The 17,208-nt window shown below is 42.1% G+C and overlaps 1 protein-coding gene across 1 annotated transcript in view; it reads left to right on the top strand.

Moving 5' to 3' along the window:
• LOC130406493 (uncharacterized) overlaps positions 1-6,633 on the top strand; it is a 28,235-nt gene extending 21,602 nt beyond the window's left edge. The window contains exons 28-35 of the mRNA XM_056612106.1: positions 2,677-2,790; positions 3,504-3,563; positions 3,690-3,806; positions 4,050-4,201; positions 4,479-4,565; positions 4,843-4,989; positions 5,396-5,560; positions 5,788-6,633. Coding sequence (XP_056468081.1) covers positions 2,677-2,790; positions 3,504-3,563; positions 3,690-3,806; positions 4,050-4,201; positions 4,479-4,565; positions 4,843-4,989; positions 5,396-5,560; positions 5,788-5,871 — 926 coding nt within the window. The 3' untranslated portion in view covers positions 5,872-6,633. The remainder of the gene's footprint in view (positions 1-2,676; positions 2,791-3,503; positions 3,564-3,689; positions 3,807-4,049; positions 4,202-4,478; positions 4,566-4,842; positions 4,990-5,395; positions 5,561-5,787) is intronic.
• The last annotated feature ends 10,575 nt before the right edge of the window (positions 6,634-17,208 follow it).

Here is a 17,208-nt window from a genome sequence, read left to right as displayed (position 1 = left end):
TAAGAATGGGTGTAATATGTTCAAATTTGTTGGTCTTTGTTAGAACTCTATCAGCAGCATTCTGAACAAGCTGAAATTTCCTTAGAAGATCTATGGGACGATAGTCATTTGGTGATAGCGATGCATAGATTTGTGTGTCATCGGCATAGCAATGATGGTCAATATTGTTATTTTGCATGATTTGCTCTATTGGGAGCATGTAGATGTTGAATAAAGAGGGTCCCGAGATCGAACCTTGTAGGACTCCACATGCCACGTTGGTTGATTCCGATACAAAGTCGCCAATGGAATCAAAGTAGTTCCTATTTTGTAGGTAGGACCTTAACCAATTTAAGACTGTGCCAGAAAGCCCCACCCAGTTTTCTAACCTGTCCAAAAGTATTGTATGATCTACAGCAGTAGCGTGCGCACATACTTCATTTTGGACATACTTCATTTCGGTGGGGCAGAAACTACTGGCGTATGACCACACCCACAATTTATATTTTTAACATGTATATTTTGAGCTACATTAAAATATGTTAACTAAACTAATTGTGAGTAAGAATTAAAAATAAACTAATAGCCTACTGTTACTGCACGCTTTTGTGCCATCCGCAACACTCGTCATACGATATCCCTTATAGGGAAGTTATTTCTTCCATATTTTATTTTAACAACAGGCTTAGCGAGTGCATTGCAAATACATGAAAAGTAGAAATACAAGTTATCAATCAAGCAGACCTTCGATTTGGAACTTGGCCCGACGATGTGTGCAAATCTCTCAATAACAACACTTTTGAAATCAGATATTTCTCAATAACAGCTGTTTAAATCAGGTATGAAATCAGGTATACAATTTTAATACCTGCTGAAATAAATATATGAATAGTCTACAATGCCGAAAGATACAGGCGGAGTAATTCGATTTTAAACAACAACAGTCCTAGAATATGACCATTACATGGGGCAGACTACTTTACGACCATATGGGCGTCTTATAGCGCGGATTGCAATTCTTATTACAGCCTGCAGGGTTATGTGAGAAACATACGGAGGGACGCGGTCGTTGAGCTCCGCTGCCCCACATTGCATGACTCGTTAAACTCAACTAGAATCGGCACCATCAATTTGATATCAACAGACCAAAAATAGTCGGAAAGCCTACAGAAACTATAGATAGTTAATGTGACAATAACATTATTAAAAATAAACTTGGAGCAATGATTTACTGAGGAACTATTTTTTTTGGGAGCATGCTTTTGCAGGGAGTTCGCCGCCCCACCTGCCCATATGGACGGCACGCGCCTGGTCTACAGTGTCAAATGCAGCACTGAGGTCTGGTAGCATTAATATTGAGGTTTTGCCAGAGTCTGTGTTAAGACGGATGTTGCTTACAACTTTAATAAGGGCGGTCTCGGTACTATGTAGGGGTCGAAATCCTGATTGGAAGGTCATAGCAACCAGTTGATGCCAGGAAGTGTTTAAGTTGCTGGAGGACAACTTTCTCAATGATTTTACTAATGAAGGGTAGATTTGATAATGGTCTGTAGTTGTTAATAATAGAGGCATCTAGGCTCCGCTTTTTTAAAAGGGGTTTAATAACTGCAGTTTTCAAGGCTTTTGGGAAATTGCCTGATTGGAGAGAGTTGTTAACTATTTGCAATATGTCTATTGCTAGGCAGTCAAAAACATTCTTAAAGAGGTTGGTAGGTAAAGTATCAAGGCAACAGGATGGCTTTAGTTGTGTCACTGTTCCCACAAGAGTTCTAGAGTCTATGACATTAAAGCATGTCATCATTGCCACGTTACTTTTGCCATTTTTGTTTGAAGTGGAGATACTAATGTAGCGTCTGATGCCTTCAATTTTATCAGTGTAAAGTGCTGCAAACTCATTGCATTTCTGCGTGGAATGGAGATCGAGAAGGCGATCGGGAAGACGAAAAATAAAACTGACCTGGTCAGGTCGCATGCCATGCTAATCTCTGGGGCTGACCTTGTGTCTTCAGTTTGACCACTTGAGTTTGACGGATCGCCACAGTCACCCCGCAAATAAGACATACACTCTTGTCTTTCACAGTAGTAAAAAATAATTCTTCCTCCCCATCATTGTGAAAATGATAAGTTTTCTTTCGCTTTTCCTCCATGTTTTTCTTTATTTTGTGGGTAAACCCCGCATCTAGCTCCAGATTTAAGTTGTGCTCGCTAGTTTGTCTCAGGAAAGAGAACGCATGACATTAAACTTTCCAGACAAGGTTAGAGTTCGTAAAACATGTATTTATTTATGTTATGTTAAACATTGTGTATATATATATATTTTTTTAATTTTAGCTATTTTTAGAACATGCTCTGCGGGCGACTCACATGGTCCCTTGGGGTGACCAGGTGCCCGCAGGCACAGTGTTGGCTACACTGTCTAGGGCAATTTCTTTGTCAAGATGTATCTGAAAAGTAATTATTATTATCATTAGAAGGATGATCGGTATCTGTTTAGATGTTATTTGATTTTAAAATAACATTGTTCATACCTTTTTTTTGTTGGATGATATCTGAATTTTACTGATGCTATTATTTTTCCTATGGCCTATGTGTTATGTGTGGACCCCAAGAAGACTACCTGACTACAGCGTTCTCAGCCTTCAATATACAAATAAACAAATATTATGACTTAATCTCTGACCATTTATTTTCCTCCAGGAATCTCTTCCCAGTCTTTGAGGGAGCAAATCAAATCACAGTCCCAAGATTCGGCACTGCCCGCCAGTCCACAGACCAACCCCCACACCGCATCATCTGGAAACCCTTGCCAAGGTATAATTCCCATATCCATAAAAAGTACACAATGTGTACTTTTTTAAGTACTGCCGCTGGGCCCTCTCACCTGACAATAAAACAAAGCAAATGTATGAATATAAAAAGTTGAATGGGGAAGAAATAAAGTGGAGACAATAGGGGGCAGATTGGCGCGCCGGCCTTATCTCCTATGTGTGAACTCCACCAGAAGGGGGATGATATTGGTTTTATGACACGGCTGACGAGCGGCTTAGTGAAAATGCTGACGGGCTGGAAGGAGACGTGATTAGTCACACGCTTGGTGCATGTTGCTTAATACATCTTTTGCCACACCTAGTGTCACCTAGCTCCCTCTCCTTCACCTCCAGCACCTCTCCTTCCCTTTGCGTCTCCGTGGGTCTGTGTGTTTTTTCTCTCAGCAAGTGTGCGCCCTTTGCGACGCAGATGCCTCACAGCGCATTACATTACATTGCATAACATTCGTAGAGCTGACACTTTATTCCAAACGTCTTCAACCAGGAAGATACAACCGGAAGAGTGCAAGAATAATACAAGTACACACACTTCATGAAATAAGCAAACTGCTTCAAGTGCAACATTTTAGAAAGAAGAGTTGAAGAATTTAATTTAATTTAATATCTGATTCTTTCCATGGGACAATATGCAGCCAATGTGACGTTTAATGTCCAAGATATGAAATAATTAATTGGAATTGTTTCATTGCTTCTTAGAGAACCAACCGATGAAAGCATGTGGCCCGCCCACTCATGTGTGTGTTCCTACAATTGCAGGTAGGCTGTCAAACATTGAAGCCAAAGCACAGCAAACAGCTTTTCCGTATTGCATTTTAAAGCAAAACCTTGCTCTCTCCTTTCTATTTTCTAACAAAACATCCCTGCTATGTCCCAACTTGTCAGAGGAGGAGTGGGATAAGCTGCTCCAGCGATCTCCTCTCTTCCAACTGCTGAGGAAGGTGGAGCTCGGTTTGAAAGAGCAGGCTCTGGATGCAGGCTTTCTAAAGGGAGAGTTGCGCAGTAGGTTTGATGAGAAGAAACTGTTTAGATTGGTTCATACATTACATGCAATAAGGCGATAGTTTGTGTTTGTTTGTGTGTGTGCATTGCAGTCTGCTGTAGCTTGGAATATTTTTAAGGAGAGTAACAGTTCTGTAGTTAAATTTAAGTTTATCTTTTGAACAAACATTTGACCTCAATGGGAGTGGTGCAAGAATGAAACCAATATGTTGCATGCGTCTATTGTAATACTTGGCCCAGTAGATGAAAGCAGCAGATTTGTTGATGTGCTGGATGCTCAGTGGGCTTGTGAAGGAGAGCTCATCCCTCTGGACGTGCAGACTCTGAACCCCAGAGAGTTCCTGGCCTACCAGCACGGACTGTTCCTGCTGAAGTTGCTGCACACTCTCAAACTGGTCAGTATCACTCTGACTGCCTTTTCTGCCTCTACATCCCCTATTTAAATTGGATAACTCTGTCATACCTATTCACACCTGCATGTGTTTACAGGACAAATGTTAGCACACTCCAAACATCTCCAGTTCTGTTCCAGGGAATACATAAAAAATAGAGAATTCCAGTGTATTGTAGAGTCATATTTTCCTGGATTTTCATTCGACTTTTGTTTGTATTTTATGATGTAGTAACTTGTATTACTAATTGCAGAGTTATTTTCATTGAATTTAATTTCAGGCCCCAGCAATTTCCCTTCAAGTTGCGGCTAGTCTCCCACACAACAACTATGCCGACAATGCCTTCAGAAATTCGTTTTTTTATCAGGTACGCTTCTGGGTAAAAAGTCAAAGTATTCTTTATTATCCCAGAGTTGGGAAATTTAAAGAAAATTTGAAATTATAGAAAAAGTAATTTTCTAACTGTGTTACAGTGGACGTTATTTGTGTCTTTTGGAATGAAGTATAATGCATGGAATAGTTTTCAATTCAAACTAGTGTCTTGATTAGAATACATTGGGATGGCAGATGTTGTGTTGTTTTCTGTATGTTAAAATCTGATTAATCTGTAATATCCACAATACTCCTTCTTCCCCGTGTGGCAGGATGCAGAGGATAGGCTCTTTGTGCGACGGCAGAGGCTCCAGTGTGTCGGAGGATTCTCTCTGCTCCTGCTCCACTGTCTGTCTCACATTTCCGTTGGAGACATGAGCTCTGACTCCAGCCCGGCCTTCCAGAGGCTTTTCTTCAAGGTTTGGACAAACTCAGCGGATATTCAACTATCAATAAGTCATCCTTTCGGGCAATAATATCTTACATTTAAACCCTCAAAATCTTATTTTCGAGGAAAGTAATGGATCCAAATAAAGATAATACACAGATGGCAAGCAGGTTTTAAGATTCAAACTGGGGGCAGGAACCCTGATGTGTGATGTTCTGGCATATTCACTGCCAAATCACTTTGGATAAAAGCACCTGCTAAATGAATAAGTGATAGCTAATTCAATTCACACAAACGCTATATCCCCTTGTCTTTAATGTTGAGCACCAGGACTGCCAATGTGTTGCCAATGTGTGCTGGGAAACATCACCAAATAATGCTTACCCTCCCATTCTCATAAAGAAGTTTAACGATGAGTTTTTTTTCTGGGTTTACAGTCGCTCCAGGTCTGTCTCGGGGAGCTGTTTCAGGCCAGATTAGGCAAGCTCTCCTCTGGACAGGACGCCGTCTCGGGGGCATGGTCACCATGCCAAGGAGATTTTCCCACCACTTTCCTAATAGACAGTCATCAAACACCCAGCAGAGGAGTGCCCTCTCAACATGTAAGGGTCCTTTGTGTGGGTTTATGTTTTCAAGCCTGTTGTAAGTGCTTATTAAAAGGTTAATATATTTACAGGTAAGCCACAAAATTGTATGTTGCCTTTCAATTTGATTCGAATGGTTAGATGTGTGTGTGTGTGTGTGTGTGTGTGTGTGTGTGTGTGTGTGTGTGTGTGTGTGTGTGTTTCTGTATTTATGAGTTCCTGTATGCGTGTGTGGGCTTGTGCAGGAGGAAACCGCGCCCCAGAAGAATCGTTGTGAAGAAGAATCTCTGTTCAACCGCATTCAGGAACTGTTACGGGAAAAGCATTAAACAATGTGTTTTATTTTGGTTTTGGAAATGGTACGCGTCGTACACCCTATTTCAGAAAAGGGCCATTCCATGGCGTGTGTGGACCGAAAAAAAATAGTGGTGGCGCAATCATGAAGGGCGGCAGCATGAGCCGGCGTACTACATACAACAAACTATTGTGTTAAATGTTCTTTGGCTTACTATAAGTATCAAGCAAGAAGTTTGAATGTTTTTGGACACACAAAGATGTCACTGAAATCCACCTTATGGCCGTGATTGATGATGACACCCTCCCACAAAGTTATATTTATCCAGAAAGTGCAATATGTGTTGTATATAATTGCGATAATAATGAAATAAACCTGTTTATTTAAAAAACAAAACGAGGAGGAACAGAGGGAGGAGGAACACAGAGAGGAGGAATAGAGAGGAGACACAGAGAGAGGAGGAACAGAGAGAGGAACAGAGAGGAGGAACAGAGAGGAGGCACAGAGAGGAGGAACAGGGACTCTATCGGGCTCATGCACTTGTAAATCGTTCAATGAATTCGGAAATATTTGTCAGGATCAGTACGCTGTAAGCTCTGTTTATAGACTAATTGTTGATTTTTAGTGCAATGCATGGAAACTTTGCAACCAACTAGGGTGCGGCCGACCAGCAGGAAACACTGCTGGTAACTTTTGTTCTCACACTTGAGCCCTTTAGAGCTATATAATTACAGGCCGTACTCTTTATGTTATTCGTTTAGGGGCTTCTAATTGTTGATTGCCACAAAATGTCAAATGTGAGTAAGATTTATAAAGTGTAAGCACTCTTAAACAATTTTAGTTTATGAGGAAAATAAAACTTAACTTTCATGACCTCTGTCTTTTAACTGATTTAATTGAAGAGACTTGGGCAGATCATCAACATTCCTTATGACTTGAATTGTGTCTTGCTTGACGTGAGCAATGACAATGACTAACCTAGCTGGATTTATAGCCGGGACTTGACATGGCTTGCTCGATTCTCACTGCAGTTAATTGCTTGAGACTTGAAGGTTAAGACTTTTGACTTGAAGGTGAAGACGGTAATGGTTAAGACTTGCTTGAACATGTTTGACTTACTCCAAAATCTGTCTTCTGCCATATAGTGTGACGAAAAGAGAATGGTACATCATTTACAAGTGAGAGCAGCAAAGCGGATCGTCTGCAAGCGTGAATAGGAACAGTCACTCTTGTGAATAGGGAGAAGTTGGGGCAGGAAAAGGGGGCGATTACATTGTGGGTTAAAGAAAATGCCAAAGGGGTGAGACCGACCATGTTACTGATCTTCTGTTCCTGAATAGCCATTCAAGGCTAAGCGTTAATAGGCGTCAATTCTGCTGTGGACGCTGGGGGCGAGTCCCCACCAGTTTTCGTCAAGATTAATTTTGAAAGTGGATTTTTTTTGCCTTTGATTCACGTCTTCTGTATCACTCCGCAAGTAGTCCGGTAACATATCAACCCCAGCGTATTCGGTTGCTAAGCGACGTCAACTATTTATCTGCTGATCAACACTACAAATGATAACAAATACATTGTAAAAGGACACACTCTGCTAAGTTATTTTTTCGTTTTGGCAAGTAGCCAATTCTAATAATACCAATACTCTTTGGCTGGGATGCAATGATGAGGCATCAGACAATGAAGTTATTTTAGCCTGAATACATAGGTAAAAAGCCACGAGCATGTTGCTAGCACCATGGACAGTATCAGAGCGATAACCTGTTTATTGAACTAAATGGATGTGTTAGGCTACACCACGAGATGCATCTGCAGACCACTGCCACATAAATAAAGATGAGATGCGATATTTATTGGATACGATTTGCTGGTGCTGTTGTGAGGTCTTTTGGGTTTTTTACACTCAAGTGGTCGGCTGTTTTAACTTGCAATTGATAGTCGGTTGAGTCAGTCTCTTGTTGAGGGGGGGGGGGGGGGGGGGGGGGGGGGCCTAGCTCCTCTTGTTTATGTTGGTAGCTGAGCCATGTCATGTCACGTTGTCAACATAGGCAGTGGTGTAGTCTATTTTATTGTAGTGGGTATACTGTGATGAATCCCTCCCAGCCTCGTACAAACCCTTCCCACCGGTACGTGTACGTGTGTGGCACTTATGGGATGTCGCACCACACTCACCAACGCAGGGTTCTACAACCCGCTGACCTATAACGATTATCAACAATCATGGAAAGCTGAGTAGGTTTATCAGTTTTAATAACGGTATGAACAAAGAGAAGACAAAAATGACAAGTTGTCCTTTGTATATCTATAGTAGCAATAGCACATGCTAAACAAGGACAAAATCTACGCAAAATAATTTAATGAACTGTTTACAACCATGGCTATGAGAAGGAGATGACAGGAGACTAATGTTTCACTCTTTCAATTGCTCTAATTTGAGCTCTTACTGTTATCTAACATACCATACAGTAATTGAATTGTGTAAAAGTGTGAAATTACTGCACCTTAAAAATGACCATGAATTAGCTATACTCTCATTTGCATAGTGATTAACATTATGAATTTCAATTGTGTATACCAACTGTATGTTGGCTGACATTTACCTAACTTGTTTTCCCTTCACTCTAACCAAGGATGCCTGTTTTTAAATTCCCTAGCCTGACACCCAGTCCGAAAGGCTGGCCAGGGGTTCTCATCTAAAAGTAACAAGGAGAAATTGTGGGATTAAAACATTGTCTACTGTTGACTACTTGTTATGTGGTTTACACATTAATATGGGAGGACTGGACACACACACACACACACACGCACGCACGCACGCACGCACGCACACACACGCGAGAAGGAGGGGCTCGGCCCGCCAACTAACGTGCAGAGATGCAGGGGCAGCTTCGCGCTTCGTAACAGAGACAGGGCAGAGCGCGAGCGCGCAGGGGGAATTTTCTGAATGTGTGAATGTAGGAGATAACTTCCCCTGCTTAAAGTATTTTATTGCAGTTATAACCAACCGATATTTGCGAAAAATAAACACAGAAGTGAAAGATCTGTCATAAGACGATTGATACGTATCCGTGCATATTTTTAAGTGGGTATACGCAAATCCTGGTGCGTTCCTAGTGGGTATACGGCGTATACCTGCGTATCACGTAGACTACACCACTGAACATAGGATACATGGAGCAGAACATAGTTGGTCATATGTCCAATGCTTTTTGGAAACGTTTTCTTCATAAAACGTGCCAGACAGATATTATATACATTTTAATCCTAGCTACATGGGTATGCCGTCTTTCAGAACCTTTCATTACCTGCACTTAAGAGAGAAAAAAGAGTTTATCCTCATTGTACCCAGCACTTCTGAAAATGCAGTTCCGAATGCGTCTCTGTCCCCAACACATTTCAAACCAAACTAACGCCCATATCTCCTCTGCCGTCTAGATTGTGAGAGAAAAAATGTGCAATGAGCTAGCATGATTATTTCTAGATGGTTTCATGGACCCAGAGACTAGAAGGGCAGGGACAGGTCTTTATCAGACACTCTTTATTTCTTTAGTCTTTACTTCAGAGGCAGGCATTAGGGTCGGTTTCAACAGCTCACGTTTGTCTGAAAGAGAATGAGCCAAAGATATATGGTTTACTTCAAAACACAAACAGTATATGAGGAAGAACTTGCTTGGATAGGTTGACTGAAATAAAGTGTGACATCCATTTTTTGTAACAGATTTTTTTTTATGGAATCGAACAGGGAGTTTTAGGCTGAGTCCGGTTCCCTAATCAAATCACTGGAAGCAGATATATGGAGAGGTGTCTGGCCGGTCGAATAATACAAGGGGACTGTACTGTGTGTGAGTTCTAAAAAGTTCCCCATACCCGCCATCCTATTGTCCCAATTGTTGCATTGTATTCTCAAAGGGACGGGCATTGTCAGTTGAAGCTCGATCAGGATAAAGGAGCAGGGTTGGCCCATCATTACCTACAGACTTGCCTAATAACAGAATTTCCATTGATATTGTAAAAAAAAAGGAAGTGCAGTGCACCAGTAATAAAATTGGATCTACCTGTGAACCAGCACACACACACACACACACACACACACACACACACACACACACACACACGCACACGCACACGCACACGCACACACACACACACACACACACTCTGATGGGAGTGTGGGTGAGGAGACAGTGATTGGGGACAGTGTTAGGTGACAGGGCAACACAGCAGCCAAGTAAGTTTGTTATTTTTAACAGCAGGAGAAAAAAAAATGAAACCTTCATTCCAACTTACACATTCCCTGGGATCAAAAGGGAGGGATCAACTTTGCCCTCTGCCTATGACCAGGACTCTGCAAAACTCACAAACACACATTCCTCATCCCTTCTTTGTGCTTCTTCTGTTCAGGGAAAATGTGTCCCGTGACACTTCACACCTGACCTTGGTTAGTTATGTTAGTTACCGGTATAGTCACAAGCTGTAGAAAGAAATATGTGGAATTAATTTTTTTAGCAAAGCAATTTAGCAACATTTTTGCCCTGGCCTCATAGATTGGCCTTGCAGTAGATGTAGAACCACTACATGGTTCATATGAGGCTACAGTAGAGGCTCTTTGAGAATCAATGCAAATCTCTTTACACATATGCAAGAACACCAACAGATGTTTCCCATCAAAGGACCAGGCTGTTTGATATTGTTTAGATTCTAGTATGTCGCAATACCATTCCAGCAGCATGAACATAATCCTTTCTTCATGCATAGAGTATGATGAGAAAGAGATGAGATCAGACTAATTACTCCACTGAAGAGTCCGATAACATGAGGGTATTTGCCATCTTGGAAGCCTCTTGAGCTACAGCTGCTAGGCCAATACAGCTGTTTTTATTTACTGAGGGGACAAAAGAAAAAGGTATTCCTCAGCACACTTTAGCAGATGATGAGGGGACATAGAAATGAGAGGGAATCGAATGCAGTATCAGTATTCCCAATAAATATCTGAAAAAGGCTTACCCTACAGGAGAATAACAGGGCTACTTCCAGAGGAAAACACAGCCAACAATGTTTATGGACCATCCCAGGAAGAACTGCACAATGGCCGGGGTCTCCTCCAAAGGACCCGCCTTCATAGTGTTACTGCTGGTGCAGAAAATGTGTGTGTGCCACAATGTGGATAGGTGCTACATCAGGGGAGGAAGTGGGAGAGTTGGAAAGATCCTGTTACAAGATTTTTGGACAATATACATGTTATGTCTGTTTCTCTGATGATGAAGCAGGAACATGCAATATATCTTTTTTCAAATGTTTTTTTCTTTTGGACAATGCAACGCCAATGTTGGCTGAGTGAACGCTGAGAGCGCCGAGTTGACATTAGGCGTCGACGGCCATCTGCTGTATCCTAATGCAGGCCTATCTGCCTCATGAAAAATGCATATTTATACACAGTATGTTGCTTTGTGAAAGGCCAGCAGATATTTCTCTTCTTGATAGCTTCATTTAAATAAACAGTTGGTCTTCGTCAGCGGTTAGTGATTGTAGTTACCGCAATGAATGCGAAACGGTGGGAAAATGGGTCGTCCTCGACATTCAAAGGTACATTGCTTTTTCTTTCATTCTCTCTCTGTTTTTTTATGAACTTAATGCATTGTACATTGTATGCAACATGTTTTCTCATGTTTGATCTGTTCAAAGTTATATCATAACTTCGAACAGATGTTATAAGCAAATAAGTTATCAGACAAATAAAAAAAAGAAATAAAGAGGGAAATGGTTTTCCCACAGAGGGAAAACCATCTACACCACTTGTCCTTGATTTCAATGCATTCACTGCTCTTCACAGATGGGTTTGTTTAAGCCATTGAATTTAATTTCTCTGCCCAGCAACACATTATAAGCTACACATGTTTGTTAAATGAGAAATATGGTCTAGGTCACATTGAAACAGTTATTATACAAACATTATACCAACACTGCAACAGGCAAGTTTATTCAAACATCACACTAACAAGAACACAATAAGAACAGTAACTAAAAGTAAATAAACAAAAAAATGAGAAATGATTTAACAACACTGAACATACTGAACAGAGGCAGGGAAAAAGGACAAAGGAAGAAGACTTGTCCGTTGTCACAGCATCAAGGTCCTCCTCCTCCTGCCTCTTCAAGAAAGGAAGAGGCAGGAGGAGGAGTACAACAGAACACTGTGCTCTCTAGGAAATTGTTTACTGATGTAAACTAAGTTTATGCAGTCTTACAACTATGATTCAAATCCAGGTTTCTATTTCAGGAGAAAGATAGAACAGATACGTGACCTTAAAAAATGCAATATTCAGTTTATTATCTTAGCCCCACCTTTTGAACGCAACTTTCAAATTACTTGACAAAAAATTACATCGTGAGAAAAGTGGATTCTGAGGGTAAAACCCTATAGGCTCCCATTCATTCTGGACTCGCCTGCGAGCGCCCCGCGTGGACAGATATTATTACGGCAACCAGTCCAGAAAACCGGAACTAACCAGCGAGTGCCTATTCTCCTCATAGTAGGCATGCCCACATGCTCCAGACATCCACCCACAGAACTTCCGCTGCAGACATCCACGCACAGAAACATCCACCAGCACACCGGAAATCGGAAAAAAATTAATTTAAAATCGGAAAATAAAATAAATCTGTTTACATAAATGAACGGGCGGAATCGGAAAATAAAATAAAACTCGGGCGTTACGTAATGTGTTTACATAAATTAATGAAATATACGGTATTACGGTATAAAATCGGATGAACGCTTCCGGTTTTGGACAGAAGACTTGACACTCGCTGTTGACTTTAAAACCAATGCTTCAACTTGAAGACCCCTGTGATGAACGTGTAGATAAATTATGTAGGAACTCGATTTGCGTGAAAGAATTAATCATAAATGTGCACTTAAAAAGTTTTTGAAAGAAATTGTGAGTAAAATTACTTCCGCGTCTCAAAAAACACTCAGATCAGACGTGACCGGAAGTGACGCAACGACAGGTAAACATAATCTCTTCGTAATGGAGTCAGACAGTGAAGAGATTGCAGCAGGGGTTAATGTCAGCTCAACTGCGTTCACACCAAACGCGACATTTATCGCCCGTTCGCGTTGTCGCCGAAGTTTTGTCGCTCCACAAATCATAATCTGTCGCTGTGCAAGTTTTGTCGAATTTGTCGCGCCACAACAAGATAACCACCATTGCATGTCTTTACCTTTTGTGGAAGAGGGAGAGACGTCGGAGGACCCAGGGGTGGACTGGCCATCTGGCATACCGGGCATCGTCCCGGTGGGCCGTTGACCCAATGTGGGCTGGTCCGGTCCGCTATGTTTTCTTTTTTCCTCTCTCTCTAAATTCCCTCCAATTGGGCCGGCCAATGGGCTATAGAGAGAGGTCTATTATTGGTCTATGTTTGTCATTGTCAATCAATCATGGGCTGACTGGCTCAGAGAGTCCTGACAGTGCTGTCAATCACAACACAAACCAGGGTGGGCGGGACCTCATGGCATGGGCCGGAGTCGCGGGAGCCGGTACGGAGCTGAAAACGCCCGGGTGGTGCTGAAAAACGGCGACTTAAGCCTCTGGAGATGGAAGTTAAATGTTCCAAATTGACAGACCTATTTGGTGCCGGGGTCCACACCCCAGCAGGTGCTGCTGCGCCAGGAGACGAGCGAGTGGAGGCATATATGCTAAGTAACGTTAGCCTGGGGCTAGCTAGGCTACATTTTGAGACATGTCCAAAACAAAGTAGAAAACGTTTTTACATTGAATGTGATGTGACCTAATTAACTGCATACTTGTGACAACATATTAGCCCAGAGTTGAAGGGCTGTGACTGTTGGTAGTTGTGGTTGATTTTGTTTAAATAGGCCGAATTGTGATATTATGGGTTATTATTGTTCAGATGATTTGGCTAAGCTAGCTAACAGCTGCTAACGTTAGCAGTCTCTTGTTGCCATAGCAACAGTAAACATTGACATGGGGTGTGTTCGAAACCACCTACTTGCTTACTGCTTACTACCTACTAAATATTTGGCTTACTTCTCGAATCCTTAAATAATGATTGAGTAATCCATTTGAGTAATCTACGTTCAGAAGACCGTCCTTACTTAACCACCTCAGATGACGTGAATCAAATGACGTGTCAATAACCTACCGGCCGGGCGCCGTTAATAAATATTATAAATAAATATATATACGTCACATTTAACGTCACAGTACATCTTCAACCTAAGGATTTGCGGTGATATTTTAAAAACAATTATTAAACAATTACATCGGTATGGCTGTGGGCCCTGCTGCTGCGGCTCCCCGTTTAGCGCCATTGCTTCCATTGTTCTTTTGAATAGACGCAGTGCATTCTGGGGCAGTTGAGTACGTCTAGTAAGCTAGCGATGCTTACACAAAATCCTTCCGGAAGTAGAACACATTCGGATACTACTCGCTTACCTAAAACTCGGTTACTACGTTCTGCTTACTCAATTTGACGTCATAGTTAGTAAGAGTAGTAAGCAAGTAGGCGGTTTCGAACACACCCATGGACTAATGAGCTGTAAATAGAGATGCAGAATCAAGCTGTATTGTAAATACAGATGTGACACTTTTAATTTTAGCACAAAATACAAGTAAACCTATTGGAAATAATTAGTTTAATTTGCAATATTTGCCATTGAATTTATTGTAATCTTTCATTCATTTATTGTTTACTGAGGTGATGACTATTTCGAGAGGAATGCAATATGTGTATGTTTAAAGGTTTATGTGAAGAAACATACTATATGTGTGATAAAATGACAATTGGTTATTCATAAATGTCTCTTTATATTCTCTGCTACCATCATCTCCTGTCAAACAGGTTTTCCTCACCTGCTAGAAGTTATTCTATGGAGAGAGAGAGAGAGAGAGAGGGAGAGAGAGACTTTTGAAAAAAACTTTATTCAACGTTTCTTTCTTCAAACAAATTAACACAGACAACGAAGACTTTTGGTTAGACAGCAATAAATAACTAAATAAACACACTCATTAAAACGCAGTTAAAAAAAAACAAACAACAACACATTGACAGTGTAAAGTGACTCGTTCAAGCTGACGTTAGGCACAATGCTTTATATACCCTCTGCATCTTCAACATTGCTTAGTTCTTTTGCTAGTCTCTGCCCAATTTTTTTCAATCTGTAATACTCCTTCTCAGTGAAACCTCCCTCCCCTCTGATGTTCATCTGAGATTTTACAAATAGCAACAGCATTTTTTTGTCTGCAAAATGTTTATCATACTGGACATTCTTCATATTTTTTGTTCTTTTCAAGAACACCTGTATACTATGTACTGAGTACATCCCATCCAGCTGTGAAGCAGAAGCCAGTGGTGAGTCAGTGAGGGGCTGACTGTCTGTTACACAGTCCACCATCTCCTCCTCACTGGACTCTGTCTCTTCACCACTAGACTCTGTCTGCACCTCCTTCTCCTCCCCTTCTGCTGTTTTCTTGGCTTTAGAGCCACAGGTTTCACTGTTCTGTTTCCTTTTAAGAAGGGGAGCCTTACACCTACTGTCTTCCTCCTCCATCAACCCACCCTCACTGTCCCTCTGCTCTACTGCAGCAGAGCTGGGCCCAGCCTCTACACTCTCTGCTGGTTCTGTAACATTGTCCCCCTTCTCCTGAACAACACACTCATTATTTTTTCCATTGTCAACACATAATAGAAAAACCTTTTCTGGAATTTCCTCACACTGCTTTGTAGTTACATTTTCTTCTGTGATCTCAATGCTTGCAGCCCGCTGTTTTACAGCGTCCACATCTTCGGAGGGGCCTGCTGGCGCCTCAGTAGGCTCAGGCCGATTTTTGGGGGCTATTTCCGGGCAAGCTCTGACTAAATGCCCTTCTTTCCCGCAGGCAAAACACTTCAGAGTTCCAGAATTTACAAACACAGCATAGTCAAAATCATCCACCCTTAAAGGGACTCTGACCTTTGTTGCATTTGAGAATTACAGCACATTCAAATCATCCCGCCTTCCTCCAATGCCCCACCCCCTAAGCGTACAAAACTAAGCGTTATTTTTTAGAGTACTGTAACGACCTCGCCGGTGACATAATGATGTCGAGTCATTAGTAGTTGAAGGTAGTTTTAATGAACCAAAACCAGGTCACTGAAACCCGTAACATTGTAACCAACGGCAGAAAACCGACACAAAACAAACCCCGGTTACCCCGGCAACCCCCAACACGGTCTCACTCGCGTGCAGGCCCCCACCCTCCTGTTCTTCCAAGGCCCTCCCCCAGCTGACCTAATGATTCGCCCCCACGCTGATTGACAAGAAGAACATTACAATACATACACATAGAACAACTGGCATAGCGGACAACGAAATATAATGTAACACATAACACACAAACTATTTAACTGTCCCAGGGTCGCTACAGTACAAAAGTTCTAGACTCCCATGGGTTATGTTTAGACTCCCATGGGTTATGTTTAGACTCCCAGGGGTCATAATATCTACCAGGGGTCTAGTAAACAAGAAGTCCGAAGAAGACGCGTCTGAGTCCGAAATGGGTCCCGTAATCGGACTGAGTGGTGCGGTTGGGTGCCAACGTTCTGGAGGTCTTCCTGTAGCTCCAGAGTAGCGGGACAACGTCGCGTCTGAGTCCGAAATGGGTCCCGTAATCGGACTGAGTGGTGCGGTTGGGTGCCAACGGTCTGGAGGTCTTCCAGTAGCTCCAGAGTAGCGGGACAACGTCGCGTCTGAGTCCGAAATGGGTCCCCTAATCGGACTGAGTGGTGCGGTTGGTTGCCAACGGTCTGGAGGTCCTGAGAATCATCCAGGGGAGCGGGACCACTTGGCTTCTGAGGCCGAATCGGGTCCCCTTGTCGGACTGAATGGTGCAGTTGGTGGCCAACAGTCTGGAGGTCTTCCTGAGGCTCCAGAGGAGGGTAACTCTGTGAGTCTGAGTCCGAGATGAGTCCCCTAATCGGACTGAATGGTGCAGTTTCAGTACGCCGTGGACCACTTTGGTCTGCCATCGTCAGTCGCTACGGTCGCTACTCGCTACTGTCTGCCGTGGAATCAAAACAAACCCTCTAGTTGAGGACGCGCCTTGATGACGCGGGCCCGAATGCGCCACAAGAAGCAGACGGAAAACCTTATATATCCATGCAGCAAACAGACAGGTCTGTCGGCCAATAAGGTCATTCGGTCCGAAGAATTTTATTGGTTGAAGTTTTCACTAAATATTATGAGAGTAAAATAAATGTTTGTTTTTACTCCTGGTGGGTCTGTCTTGCATATTAGAGTGTTATTACCTTATTAATACCAATTTAACCTTATCCAAAAAAAGTGTAAAAATGCAACAAAGGTAAGAGTCCCTTT

The sequence above is a fragment of the Gadus chalcogrammus genome, chromosome 16 (assembly GCF_026213295.1).
Source record: "Gadus chalcogrammus isolate NIFS_2021 chromosome 16, NIFS_Gcha_1.0, whole genome shotgun sequence".
Classification (NCBI taxonomy): domain Eukaryota; kingdom Metazoa; phylum Chordata; class Actinopteri; order Gadiformes; family Gadidae; genus Gadus; species Gadus chalcogrammus.
This window is presented reverse-complemented; position numbering and strand designations above follow the sequence as displayed.